This window comes from Antechinus flavipes, chromosome 1 (genome assembly GCF_016432865.1).
Source record: "Antechinus flavipes isolate AdamAnt ecotype Samford, QLD, Australia chromosome 1, AdamAnt_v2, whole genome shotgun sequence".
Lineage (NCBI taxonomy): Eukaryota > Metazoa > Chordata > Mammalia > Dasyuromorphia > Dasyuridae > Antechinus > Antechinus flavipes.
This window is the reverse complement of record NC_067398.1, coordinates 138,313,928-138,329,055: the sequence shown is the minus strand read 5'-3', so window position 1 is coordinate 138,329,055 and position 15,128 is coordinate 138,313,928. Positions and strand designations below refer to the sequence as shown.

Sequence of the window (15,128 nt, the reverse complement as noted above, 5' to 3'; positions counted from 1 at the left end):
ATCTCCTTCCATTATCTTTTGCTTTATTATGATGTGACTTTTACTCATTTAGGCCTTCCATTTAAAATTTAATGTGTTATGTGGTATAAGGTGTTAGGTATTTAGTAATAAGTATTCATACATAGCACCTAACTTGAATTTCAATTTCTTCATGTTGTAATTTGTGATTTATTCCAAAATTGATCCTTACATACTTTTGCCTTCATGTTACAAACTACTTAGTAGCTTTAAAAAAAAAATCTATTCTTACAGAAGTTTTTGCAAGGGTCAGTGTTGAAAAATTACCCATGCATATGTTTTGTATATAAAAAGCTATAATAAAAAAAAAATTAAAAATCCATCCTTTAGGACAATGGTTTTTAAACAATACTTTCTGAATTTAAAGACTGGGGGAAAAAACCAAAACTAGAAACATAACTATTTTACTACAAACTGGGATTCCATGAAATTTTACAAGTGAAATTTACAACTAATGAATATGATTACTTGGCTTAAGGAAATTTTTGAAAATTGGCTCCCTTTGTCCATGATTGAAATTATTTGTTTGCTACTGAGTATCTAATAGAATTTTATCATGGGAACTTCTTCCTTCTATCCCCCTTGAAATCTAACCAGGCATTCTTAGTAGCCACTTCTCTTTCTTCATTTTATCTTACAAGGAAGGAAATTATTTAATTTAACAAGATGATTAAGCTAAGGAAAATTCAGAAGAGAAGAACCAGAGAAATATCAGAAACTTGAGATTTTGAATAAACAACCCAGAAATTTGGTTGTGGTAGGACAAATATCTAAGTTAAACAAAATAACCAGTAATATTCCAAGATGACTTTGCACAATGGATGAGTTTTTCCTATTGATAAATTCATTCAGTGACTTTTAGCCATATTGATACATTTTAGGAGTAATATGAATATGAATTCATGAATATGAAATATGAAAATATGAATAACAAATAAATATGTATGTGCATAATGTCCTAGAATTTTTAGTGCCGTTTTAAGTTTCTATATCTCAGAACTAGAATAAGATATTAGGAACACTGTGTGTATGTGTATATTTATGTATATATATTTATACGTGTGTGTGTGTATGCTTTATTATATACTAAGTTGAAGCATCAGCCAAAACCTTCTCTCTCTAGAGAATGATAATAAAATATTGCTAAGTTTGCATTTAATTGCTATCTTATTAAGATTTTATGTTTAAGCCACAAATTAAGGGTAAACACTTCTGGCCCAATGGATATTTTACTGCAATATATCAATAAGCTTAGCAACTGTCAGAAGCTCTAGTAGTTCCCAGGTAATGAAGAACCGTCTTTTATAGGGAAATGTAAGCAAAACCTTGGATGTGAATAAGGGGGCTACTGAACTTAGAGCATCAAGACTTCGGACTACTAAGAAATTTATTTTGCCTGGACAAATTAGAAAGCTAAACTAGGACCACAAGAACTAGCCATCTTTGGTCAATTTAGTGAGGATAGTGTGAAAGAGGATATGGTACAGCTTCCAAAAAGAGGTAGACTTCAGCTGGGTAGGAAGTGAACTGCATGTCAGCAAGCTAAAGATCACCAAGATGTTTTCACAAGGGACCAGGGAATTTCCAGGCACAAACTCCTTTGTTTTCCCTTATTTATCAAAAAAAAAAAAAAAGTGTTTGGCAGCCACAGAAGATCCCACTGTGAAGATAGAAAATGATATATTTGTACAATTTGTCATTATTAATGTTTATTTCTGGGATACTGTTTCAAAAGATGAACATTGTGTCCTGTATTGGGCCATCTAGTAGGTAGTTCTCAGCATTTAAGAATATAAGGAAATCACTTAACCCTGATTGTTTGCAAAAATAAAAATTAAAAAGAACACAAGAAAGTGTGTTTTTTTCCATTGTTATCAATTAACAACTATTTATTAAGTCCCTAAGAGTCATGAAATTATTATAACACTTGAAATTTTAAAAGCCTGTGGTAAAGGGAAAAAGCTAAAAATTTGGGGATGGGATGCTATAAAAATATAGCATAGAGAGAAAATAGTAATTTAAAAAAAAAGCTTTCATTTTCAAGTATGCTAAATGGATAAAAATATGATCTGAAATTCTGCTTTTAAAACATTTTTGACATTTTGTTGCATCATGAAAGCGTATTTCCTGTGTTCCTTGAGCCTTGACATGCTGGTAAGATTATGTAAGCTAGCAAAAACATAGTTTCTTCTAATTAACATTAGACATTTTGTCTTCAGAAAATCACACTCTTAATTATTCCTTTGTTTTTTTTAAAGTATGGACAAATGGATGAATTTATTCCACAAGCATTTATTAAATACCACCTTGTTTTGTATGAGAAACAGTGTAACATAATAAACAGGATAGGCCTTTGAATCTTTTGACCCATTTAGCTATGTGACCATGGACAAATCACTCCTTAGTACCTCACACAAATTTTCAAAATTAATTTTCTTCCTCAATCAGCAAAAATCTTACTTTCTCATGAAAAATCCTCCATGGGGAAAGAGGAAGAAAAAACAAAATCTATGTCATAAACATGATATGAAACAAAACAAATTCTTGCATTGGTCCAATTGGGAGAAAAAAAAGTTTCATTTTATAATATGAGACCGATACCTCAATGAAGAAGTAGGTAACATATTTTATGAGTCTTCTCAAGACACAGTTGGTCATTACTCTAGATTAGAGTTTCTAAGTTATTCAAAGTTGTGTACCATATTGTCATATAAATTATTCTATTGGTTCCACTGATTTCACTCTATATTATTATCTATCTAACTAAGTTTCTCTGGAATTATCCCCTTCATCATTTCGTATAACACTGTATTATTCTATCACATTTATATACTGTAACTTGTGTGTTCATTTCCTAATCTATGGGGTACCCTGTCAATTTCCAATTCTTTGCCACCACAAAAAACTGCTGTAAATTATTTTTGTACATCCTTAGAATTTGTTTTGCTTAGGGCTAATCCCTCCTTGAATAAGGAACATTTTACATGGAGAAGGAAAGAATTTGTGATCAAATGAGATAGTGAGAATTATGAGATATAAAAAAGATAATTTAAATTATATTAAATTAAAAGGTTTTACAAAAACAAAACCAATGTACCCGAGATCAAAAGGAAAACGAAAGTTGGGAAACAAATTTTTTTAGCAAGTGTCTCTGATAAAGGTCTCATTTCTAAAATATATAGAAAAGTGAGTCAAATTTATGAGAATACAAATCACTCTCCAACTGACCAAATGTTCAAAGGATATGAACAGACACTTTTAGGCAAAGGAAACAAAAGTATTTCTCATCATATGAAAAAAATACTCTAAACAGAGAAATGCAAATTAAAACAACTCTTGAGGTACCACCATATATCTGTCAGATTAGACAGAAAAAGAAAATGATAAAAGATTGAAGAGGATATGTAAAAATTGGAACACTAATTCACTGTTGGTGGACTAATCACGACACTTTTGATGTTATGAACTGATCCAGCCATTCTGGGGAGCAATTTAAAACTATGTATATCTTTTGATCCAGCAATACCATTGCAAGGTCTGTATCCCAAAGAGATTTTTGGGAGGGTGGAGAGCTAGCTCTTTTTATGATGGCCAGGAATTGGAACTTGATATGCTCATCAACTGGAAAATGCTGAACAAATTTTGGTAAATGATTGTAATGGAATACTATTATGCTATAAGAAATGAAGAACAAACAAATTTAAAAACCCTAATCAAATACCAAATTAGAAATTCTGAAACTCAAAGGAGAGATTAATAAAATTGAAACTAAGAAATGAAGAGCAGAGTGACTTCAGAAAAACCTTGACTTAAATGTACTGATACAGAGTGAAATGAGCAGAACTAGAAAAACATTGTACGTAGTAATAGCAATATTATGCAGTGATTCCCATGAATGACTTTGCTATTTTTAGCAAAACAATGACCAAGACTATTCCAAAGAATTCTTGATGAAAAATATTGCCCACATTTAGAGAAAGAACTGATGAGTTTGAATGCACATCAAAGCATATTTTTTTTCACTTTTTTTTGTGATTTGGTTGTTTTTATTTTATTTTTTTGATTTGTGTCTTTACAACATGACTTGCATGGAAATATGTTTTGCATGATTATACACGTTCAATCTATATCAAACTGTTTATCATTTTAGGAAGAAAGGGAAAGAATTTGGAACTTAGAATTTTTTAAAATGTCTTTGCATGTAACTGGAAAAAAGTAGTATTTTAAAAAATCGAATCCCTCCTTTAATCTACTTTCACTTATTCCCCACTTTCCCTTCTCCTCATTCCTTCCTGTTTTGCTGTTTAGGGAAACGTAATTTTGTACCCAAGTTATGTGTGTACTTTTCCCCTTTGAGCAGCTTAGAAGATAGTGACATGCAAGTTGCACTCTCTTACCCTACTTCTTGTTTGTATAGACTTCTTGCACACACAAATTAAGGCAATTTTCCCAACTCTTTTTCTCCCTTTCCTTGCTTAATATGTTGCTCTCATTCTCCTTTTCTAGTCTTCTTTTAAGATCATCAAGATGGAAATCAGGCTTTTTGTCTAATTAGATTTCCTATATGATCTCTGATAATGAGAAGAGTTCAGAGGGAAATCTATATAGAATATAAACAATTTACATTTGTTTAGTTCCATATGATTGTTTGCTCATGTTTACTTTTTTATACTTCTCTTGATTTTTGTTTTTGTAATTTATAGTTCCTGTGCAACCTTGATTTTTTTTTTCTCAAGAATGCTTGAAAATTCTATATTTCTATTAAAGGTCCATTTCACATCTCCTCCAAATGTAGGATCATATTTAGTTTTATTGTGTATATTATTCATGGCTGCAAGTATATATATGTGGATATATACATATGTGTGCTCAATCTATCAATTTTTTTTGTCTTTTGGACTATTGTATTACAAACTCTCCACTCCTTAATAGTGGTGGCTGCTAAATCAGATCCTAACTATAGTTTCTCTGAATTTGATTTCTTTCTTTCTGACTGTAAACATTTTTCTTTAAACTGAAAGCTGGATTTTGATTATAATATTCCTGGAAGTTTTCATGTGAGGATTTCTTTCAGAAGGTGGCTGACTGGTAGATTCTTTAAATATTTACTTTTTACTCTAGTTCTAGAAATTTGGGCATGTTTTTTAAAAATAACTTCTTAAAATATATCTAGGATGAGTTTCTGATCATGACTTTCAGCTAGTCCAGTGATTTTTAAATTATCTTTCCTTGATCTTTTTACCAAATTTGTTATTTTTGCTATATAAAATACCTTATACTTTCATTTTCTTCTTTTCCTCCTCCTTTGCAGATTTTTTCATCCTATGAAATTCTCAAAATGGTTCCATCCAGGCCAAAGTTTGATTCTCTTCTTCCCGCTACCCTTCCCTACCATATCCTGCTCTGGTCTGAGATTTTCAGGTTCCTTAACTGGTTTGGGTCTGAGCAAACATGCTTGTTGTTTTGCCCCATTTAGAAGTCCAGTAGAATGCTGCTATATTTAGTCGTATTAGTCAGCTAGAAAATGTTGTTAGTTCTTGGTGACAGAACTATAGATTTCCTTTTGGTCTTGGATTCCTGTCCTGGCTATTTCTCTTCAGTTTTTCAGTTTGACAATGTGGTTAGAACCACATTCCTGCTGCTTCTTGCTTCTGAACTTGCTCTTTGTTTAGTATACAGGTTGGCATCTACATAACTGCTTTTTACCCTAGAATGCTACCAGTAGGAGAATCGGCCTCTCCTCACTCTCCCTTGGATCTGTGACCTGGAATTGGTCTGTGAGCTACAGAGTTCCCAGTTAACACCTCTTCATTTATCCTATACAAGTTTAGGTCTCTTTTTGCTAGCACTAGGTTGTCAGCTCTCTTTGGTGAGCCCTGTCCCCTGTGCTAGAAAGTTCTTATGTATACTCCTGGCCTCCGCCTTTCCTCAGTATCCTCAGTCATCCTGTGTCCCTATGCCAAACTGGGCTGGAATAATGACTCTCAGTGGTTTTTTCCTTATATTTCCTAAGCAAGACAGTCTGTTGCACTTTCTAGATCAGCTTGGAGAATATTGTCATTCTAAAGAGAATTAAATATTTTTATATGAAAGTATTAGTAAATGAAATTTAGTCCCAGTTTCAAATGTTTCATATTCTAATTAATAATTCTGTATAAAATGATAATTGTTAGTCTTTGCAAATCAAAATGAGCTTAGTTTGGAAAAATAACTTATTTCACTGATCTAAAAACATTTGTTTCTAATTACACACTTATAATATGTTGGGACTATGTATTTTGTAAAAATAAAGTTTATTTTTAAGGGATTCCAAAGTATTTGTCTTATACAAACATTCAGTGTCTCCATCAGAACTTTTTAAAAAGGAAAAATTCCATAGCCACAATGTAATTTCAGAATTCCCAAGCCAGCTGAACTCGTGGCAACATCTCTGTGAAAGGTCAAGAGCCAATAAATTTAGCACTTCCTGGACAGCTTTTTAGTAGTTTGAGACCAACTGAGTGGATGATATGTATATGTGTGTATATATATATACCATAGACTCTTCAAAATAAGTAGATTATAGAAGAATTTGGATATCTGAACTTCTCTCTTTGTGTTTAAATGGTTAGCTCCTAATATGTTTTATGTTGTAGGGTAATAAGTAACTGTTAAGGCTATAATAGAAACCAAACTAATAGGATAGTTTATGTTGAAGATTTTTTTGTACAAGGCTATTTCAAAAGATGAGAATTTGTTAAAAAAAAAAAATTTGTCAGACTAATTCAGTCAGCATTTATTGAACACCTACCATTGTGCTAGGTATTGAAAATACAGACACAAATGAAAAATAATCCCTTCCTTTAAACTTACATTCTTGACAAAAGGGTGGGAAGGAAAGGTAGTTACAATATATAAGCACATAATTATTAAGTATATATTAAGAATCTGAACTATGCTAGAGGTCTGGGAATAAAAGATAAAGAATTAAATAATCAGTGCTCCCAAAGAGATTCTATAATTGAGAATGTAGGTGGAGAACATGAACATATAAAAATATATACAAGATAAATATGATTTTTAAATGCAAGGGGGCACAAACATTTGGTGGGGATCAGGAAATGCCTCGTACAAAGAGATCTTGAGTTTAGTCTTTTTTTTTAAATTTTTTAATAACTTTTTATTGATAGAACGCATGCCAGGGTAATTTTTTACAGCATTATCCCTTGCATTCACTTCTGTTCCGACTTTTCCTCGCCCTCCCTCCACCCCTTCCCCCAAATGGCAAGAGTCCTTTACATGTTGAATGGGTTGCAGTATATCCTAGATACAATATATGTATGCAGAACTGAACAGTTTTTTTGTTGCACAGGGAGAATTGAATTCAGAAGGTATAAATAACCTGGGAAGAAAAACAAAAATGCAAGCAGTTTATATTCATTTCCCAGTGTTCTTTCTCTGGGTGTAGCTGCTTCTGTCCATCTTTGATCAATTAAGGCTCTTTTTATCGAAGAGGTCCACTTCCATCAGAATACATCTTGAGTTTAGTCTTGAAGCAAAAGATGAATTATTTGAGATGGTTAGGAAGAAGCATACTCTTAGCCTGTGGAATAGTCATTTCACAGGCAGAAAAGGAAGATAAAACACCCTATAAGGAGCAGAGAGAAGGCCATTCTGGGTAGACTATTAGAATACAGGAAGGGGAGTATGTGTAGAAAGACTAGAAATAGAGTTTGGGAAGGGCTTTTAAAACAGGAGTTTATATTTATTCTAAAGCAATAGGGACTAGAATGAGAATAAAGAATGACATGGTCTGGTTTAGTGATTCTGTAGAAGATAGGTTGGAGTGAGGAAAGCCTTGACAAAATTAAGCTAAAAGACACTTGCTAGTCAATCAGGAGAAAGATTTTAAGTCCTCACTAGTAGTGGGGGCTGTAGGAGTAGTGAGAAAAGGAGAAATGGAGATAGGTATGGTGAGATAAGGCAGCAGATTACATACGTGAAGTGAAGGGAAATAGGAATGGTAGAGGCCAGTGCTAATGTTATAACATCAGAGACTTGAAGGACAGCAGAACCCTAGAGAGGAACAGGGAAGTTTGCAAGGAGAGAGGCTTTTAGAATAAAGATAGACATGTTTGGTAGCTTGAGAAAGAAGAGAGCCTGAATAAAGAGGGTGATTAGGAAATGTTTCCTGTAAACGATGATACATAATCTTTTCCTTGAAGTAAGCTAGAGGCTCTAAGAGGCAGGGGTACAGAATTCCGTATGTTTCAGACATGAAGGGCAGCCTGTGAAAGGCATAGAATTAGAAATGTGCCACATTTGAGGAATATCAGATAGGCCACTTTTGTTGAATTATTGAAGGTATGAAAAAGAATGCACAATAAACTTGGATAGGTAGATTGGAGCCAGAGTATGAAGAAATTTAAATGACAAACTGGAAGGTTTTTAATTATATCATGGGAGGGGGGAGAATTATATTTTAGAGATAGTAGAGAACCACTGAAGTTCCTTGAGCAAAAGAGTAGCATAATCAGATTTTTTTTTCCTCTGTCTAGAGTTATGACATGAAAGTCATGGATGGACATTCAGAAGAGGACATGTTCAGTATTGTTAGATGTTGTAGAAAGATTTAGAAAGATGAGCTTTGAGAACAGCAGGTCACTGGATATCAGGCCTTATCAATGGAGCAAAGAAACTATTTGCTGAAATGTGTTAACATTAGTTCTTTCAGGCTACAGGTATCAAAGTGATGTGGAGAAGGAATTTTATGTATATAATACCTTGAAAAAGTTAATAGATTTTCCAGGGTAATTCTTTTTTTCCTCAACAGTATTTTATTTTTCCAAATACATGTAACGATAGTTTTCAATATTCATTTTTTGTAATATTTTGTGTTCCAGATTTTTTTCTCCTTCCTTTACTCCCTCTCTCCCCAAGACAGCAAGCATTCTCTTATAGTTTAATCATGTACAATCATTTTAAACATTTCCATATTTGTCATGTTATGTAAGAAAAATCAGACTACAAAGGAAAAAACTACAGGAAAGAAAAAGCAAACATCAAAAAAAGGTGAAATACTATGCTTCGATATACATTCAGTCTCCAGAGTTCTCTCTCTGAATGCAGAGGGCATTTTGCACAGAATAATTCTTTTAGGTTTACCTTCCTTGCCTATAGAATTTGGCCCACCTGTCATTCATTCTCAAGACTTTTTTTTTTTTGAGTTTGATAATAAGCTCATTGAATTCTTTTAACACTATATTAAGTTTTTATTTACTGTTTACCTCTAAAAAATTAAGTGATTTGGGGAAAATAAAATGACCAAGAAAGAATTCAAACTCTTAACTGAATAAAATCAAAATACTTAGAGAACAAATGTAGGCAGAGTATTAAGAACTGCAAGGTAATATCATAGAAATTAATATAGATACACAGCAAGAGAAGCATAAATACTATTTTAGTGGTATTTTATTTTTTCCAATTACATGTAAAGACAATTTTTGATATTCATTTTTTGTAACATTCTGAGCTTCAGTTTTTTCTCCTTCCTTTTCTCCTTTTTCCCTGAAACAGTTAACAATGATATATATTATACATGTGCAATCGTATAAAACATTTTCATATTAGTCATGTTGTCAAGGAAGAAACAGAATAAAAGGGGGAAAAAACTATGGAAAAAAAAGTTCTCCAACAGTTCTTTCTCTGGATGTGGGTAGCATGAGCCTTTTGGAATTGTCTTAGATCATTGTAAAGCTAAGAAGAGCTAAGTCCATTATAGTTGATCACCTCACAGTGTTGCTGTTACTGTGTACAATAATCTCCTGATACTGAGAAGCATTAGTATTGACTAGATTTAATCATAGAATCTTTGGAATGGAAGGAACCTTAAAGACCATCTATCTTGCCCTGCACATGCATAGGAATGTTTTCTGCAACTTTCATCATGAGAGATCATCAACCATACCACTATTGCCTTCAGTAATGGATGAAACACTTTATAAATATTAAAAGAATCCTTTAGAATCTTAAGAATGACAAAGTTTTTTTTAAAAATGACAGAGTTGGATAAAGCTGATGGATAATCTTGTTTGTCTAGGGGTTTTATTGCTCAGCTCTATGCATAATTAGAAATGGAAAATTAGACATACTTTCTGATAGAACAGCCCAAGTAGACATATGATTTGAATTTCAGTGGAAATTGATCATTCTTTAGCAGAGAACCTCGGTCCTTTTGTAGAATAAGGACCTGATAAAGGTTATATCAGTATCATTGAAGCAAGCATTTTTATAGTTGGACAGGGCCTTAGATAGAGATCATTCTGTTTTTGGATACTTAAAAAGGGAGTTTACCATAGTAGTAACAAGGAAAAAATTATTTGAAGAAAATAAGAAATGAGAAAATGAAACAAAATAGAATCCTGATGTTGAATTTCTTGTTATTGTGAGAGAACTTATAAGGGAGATGGTTGAAAGGTCTGTTCCCCAAGATGTGTCTAAGCCAAGAAATATAATTTCTGTTTGTCATAGGAAATAGTCCTGGTGCATCATTAAGGAGATGATCCATAATAAAGGGACTTTCCTTCATTTTATTCTTCTCATTTGGTGCCAAAAACTTCTCAAGAAAATATTCAAATCTCTATCCAAGTTTAGTGATAGAAACTGACTGTTGCCATATTTCTTCCTAATAACTGCTTCAAAAGTCATTTCTGTGTGTCCCTTTAGTTATCACAGTCCCCAGAATTAAATAAAGTATAACTTAAAGTAAAAGAATTATAATGTAAAAGTTTGACACTTAATCCTACCAAGAGTGAAAAGAGAATGCTGTTTGCTGGTGCCTGCCAGATCCTCTCAAAGTAAGGATGAAAGGTTCTTTTCTGAAATGTTTGATTTCCAGAATTTTGGGGGTCCTGGCAAACTACTGTTTTTCTTGTGTATATTCTTTCTTTCAGACCTTTTTTTGTGGAGCCCACAAACATCGTCAGTGTGGCTAATGATACTCCAAGGGTCAGTAACCATGCTTCTGCCATGAACAAGCGAATTCATTACTATAACCGGCTCACATCTCCTTCCGACAGAGCACTGGTGAGGGGCAAAGCCCAAGCTTCTGATAACATGTTGAAACTAATAGTAAATCTGCCACAGCATGTATCACACCCGTTCCCACACAGTTGCCATTCTGGTTGAACTTTGAGCTGGCCAGATGCCAAGAGCAGCATTAGAGAAGGCTGATGTTAGCAAATTTAATAGCTTTCCTATTCACTCTGTCTGACAACTACTCTGTCCTCCACTTTTAGAAGAAGCAGTTCTGGATTCCCTGAATGTCATCTAAGTCATCCCCAATCCCAGGGACCCTGGGAGAGTAGTCATTTCTGAAATCCCAATGATACTTTGGGTCTTTGATGGACTAGAATTCTAATTAAAAGTACAAATTTTTAATCATAAAGCTATAGGGAGTCACCCCACATCTTGTAACAAGTTGCTTTTTTTTTTTTTTTTAAATTGCGGGAAAGAGGTTGTTTTGGTAGGATGAGGAAGGAAGGGAAAAGATTAAAAAAACTCAAGGAAAAAATTTGAATATATGCATACTTTTTTCTTTTAGCACCTTTTCACCCTTAAAGTAATTTTCTTCTTTCGTTTAGAAACCTAAAATTGTAACATGGCTTTCTCACAGAACAATCACATTAAGGATGTTTAAGTCATATATGAAAGCCTAGAAATTAAAAGAAAATATTTGGCCAATAAACTTTTTTTTCTGATGGTGCAGATTAAGCTAGAGTGAAGAGGTGACCACAATAATTGAGGGAAGAAATAACCTTTAATTTTTTCCTTATTTTTCTGGGCCTTCATATTGCTAGTTGAGGTGAGAGTAACCTAAATCTTCTGAGGCAGTACTGAACTACTTTCTTCTCTTAAGGCCCAAAATGGATTTTTTGGAGGGGCTGCCTGTTCAGAACAGGCTATAGTTTTTGTTTTGTTTTGTTTTTTTCATATAATGAGTTGGCCTTGAACACATTAGATTTAGCTTCAACTAAATTAGCCTTAGATCCCATAAGGGTTGAATAAACCATTTGGGTTAAGTACACTGAGCTGCTACATGTTGTTTAATAAAGGAAGCAAAGAAGAGAAACATTGTGGTGTGCCTGCTTTTAGGAACTTTCCTACATGTGTGATTTCATTTCCCAAGGGGACTTCTATCTAGATCAGACTGCTTTGGGTGCAGTGAAAGCTTATGGGTCCCTCGCAAGAACCTCCCATGCCATCCCCTGTCCCAAGGTCTTTGAGGAAGTTGGCTCTCAGTTACCTGGAAAATAATGGCAGGACTCCAGATAATACAGATCTATACCAAATAGAGGCACAGCCATTCTTTCCAGAAATATTCAGTGCCTGACCCCAATATAGTCCCAATTTGGGAAGGAAGTCTAGAAATGGAGGAAACAAAAAAAAACCTGATAATAAATAATAGGTTGCCAGGGACAATTGAAATGCATTTTCTAAGGTTTTGAGAAATGTTAAAGTGTGAAAATATATATTACAGCACAGTGACATTTGATTATATTTTTATTTGCACAATTTCTCCCTTTTCCCCTTAGATTTTTACATTAAAATGATGAAAATAATAAAATTTTATGTCTGGCTGGTGACATGCCCTGTTGTTTTTTCCAAAGCAGCCACAATACCCTTGTTGACTTTGTACTCACACTTTCTGTTTCCCACCCTCCCCCACTTCTTCTGCTTCTTCTCTTCTCGTTCTGCCCCAGATTGCCTTTTCCCCTACCTTCCTACTTGATATAAGCCAAGTGGTTTTTTTTTTTTTTATGTTATTGGTTTTGGAGACAAAACTTGACAGACAAGTACCAACATCCACAACTGCTGGCACAGGCACATCTGTAGGATCTCTCAGACAGAGTATTCTTAGGGTCACAGCATTTGCTGTTCCTGCTCCTGACATGTTCCCATCTACCAGAGATGTAGAGTGTGTGTATGCGTGTGTGTGAGATTCCTTAAGAATAATTAAACAAATTTTTCTGTTTTCCTGATAACCAAAGAGAAAACAATTGGCAAAGTTCACATATATACAAATATCATCTAGATCAGTAATGTCAAATTCAAATTGAAACCGATCCCTCTAAGCCATACATGCACTTAAAAACTACAAAATAACATTATCAATATAGTATTCTGTTTTTATTTATTTTGTTAAACATTTCCCAGTTTCATTTTAATCTGGTTTTGGCTGAATTAAGTCTCACTCCAGCCAGGAAGGAAGAAGGAACTTCTCCAGGGACATTTTCCCTCATAGCTACATGAATCTTCTTTATAGCATCCCTGACAAGTAATCATGTGACCTGTTTGAAGCTCTCCATAAACCAGGAGCTTACTTCCTATAGTATTAGTTTACATTTTTGTATAACTCTAAGAGCTCTGGGAAAACTCTCCCTTTATTAAGCTGAATTCATCTCCAATGTAGCTTCACTGATTTTTGCTAATATGGCCCCCAAAGGCTAAAGAAAAGAAATAACTTCATTTCTCTGTGACCATCTTCCCAAGTATTTGAAGACTTTCATATCTCCCAGACTTTCTCTTCTCTAAGCTAATTATTTCTTCAGTTCCTTTAATTGATATGTGACATTTTCCTACTTCTCTTCACTATTCTAATAAACCTTGTATTCCAGTTTGTCAGTTTTCTTCCTTCTCTAGATGTGGCATCCCACACTGGACATTGTGCCCAAATGGGTTTTAACAAGAACATAGTACACATACATATTGCTGCATGAAGTGTTATGTCTTTGCAGATTTGTTAGCTCCCTTCCTTCTACTCTCTTTTCACATGAATGATTTTCTAGCCTTTGTTTTTCCTGTTGTGGGCTTGTACAGTTTTTGAAAATCATGCAGCATTTTACTTTTGTCTTTAATACTTCCTTCAGAATAGAATGGAGACTCGCAGGAAAAAATATGTCCTTTTCATCAAGAGGATTGGTGGAAAAAATAGTTTCATTCAAATAACTCATGATAGGTTGAGCTAATTCTTTTATGTAAGTTATTAAAAAAAAAAAAAACCTTTGCTCAAAATAAGATGCTTGGTTAATTTAATATTTTAACTGGAAAATACTGTGTGTGTGTTTATATATATATATATATATATACACACAAATATAGATAGATAATGAGCATAGAGAGAGAGAGAGTAGTTTTATAGTGAGAGAGATATCTAGATAGATATATGTTAACCACTTTTCAGAGCATTAGAATACAAATTAAAATAGACCAAAGTCCAGAACCATGCTAAATGTTAGTCAATTCCTTTTTTAGTGATTTTAAAGGTAGCTCAGAATCTTGTGGTGCCACAATTATTATGAATTTTAATTGTCATTGTATCTCTTGATAGAGAAGACAGAGGTGTGAATTAATGTTGTTTGGTCTTCTAGAAGGAACCTTTCTGGTTGCTTTTTAAAAAATTAATCTCTTATTGTTGTTAGTTTCTTTTTCATAAAAATGCAGAGAAAAAAAAAATCTACCCAGTTGAATATTCTAGGGGATTGGATTCCAAGTAAATGTTTATTATTTTTTCTGTGCACCCTGATTTCTCTGGAACCATGCTTCTCATTAAATCAGGTCCTCCCATTTAGCTTGAAAAAGAATATTTAGAATATGGTTAGAACTACATGTCATTTATTTGTGAATAATATACTTGACAATGTTCAGATATTTTACTGCAGAATTAAGAAATCTCACAGCACTGTGGCTCCTGATCAGCTCACACTGATTTTTTTTTTTTTTTTTTTTTGGTTCATCCAGATTGCACCTGATCATGTGCTTCCAGCCCCTGAAGATCTCTATGTATATAGTCCACTGGGGTCTGCCTTTAAAATGGATCACTATGCTGACGGTTATGGTAAAAACACCAGTTTGGTCACAATGTACGTTTACCTATTTTTCTGGAGAGTTATTTAAGTTGTATGGGAATGAAAGTTACATGATGTGTTTGTTTTGTCTGTCTATTTTCGGTATTATAGAGAGGTCCTAGTAAGAAAACTCCTTCTACAAGTATAGACTACCTGCTGTTCTGTTATTGGGGGCCCCAAAAAATTAGACTGGGAAATTAAGGTACTTTCTGTGTCTGTCACAAC

The 15,128-nt window shown here is 33.6% G+C and overlaps 1 protein-coding gene across 1 annotated transcript in view; it reads left to right on the top strand.

Moving 5' to 3' along the window:
• The window catches only part of SLC38A9 (solute carrier family 38 member 9), an 82,570-nt gene that overhangs the window by 11,598 nt on the left and 55,844 nt on the right, over positions 1-15,128 (top strand). The window contains exons 4-5 of the mRNA XM_051990798.1: positions 10,950-11,082; positions 14,797-14,918. Of these exons, the coding sequence (XP_051846758.1) occupies positions 10,950-11,082; positions 14,797-14,918 (255 nt within the window). The remainder of the gene's footprint in view (positions 1-10,949; positions 11,083-14,796; positions 14,919-15,128) is intronic.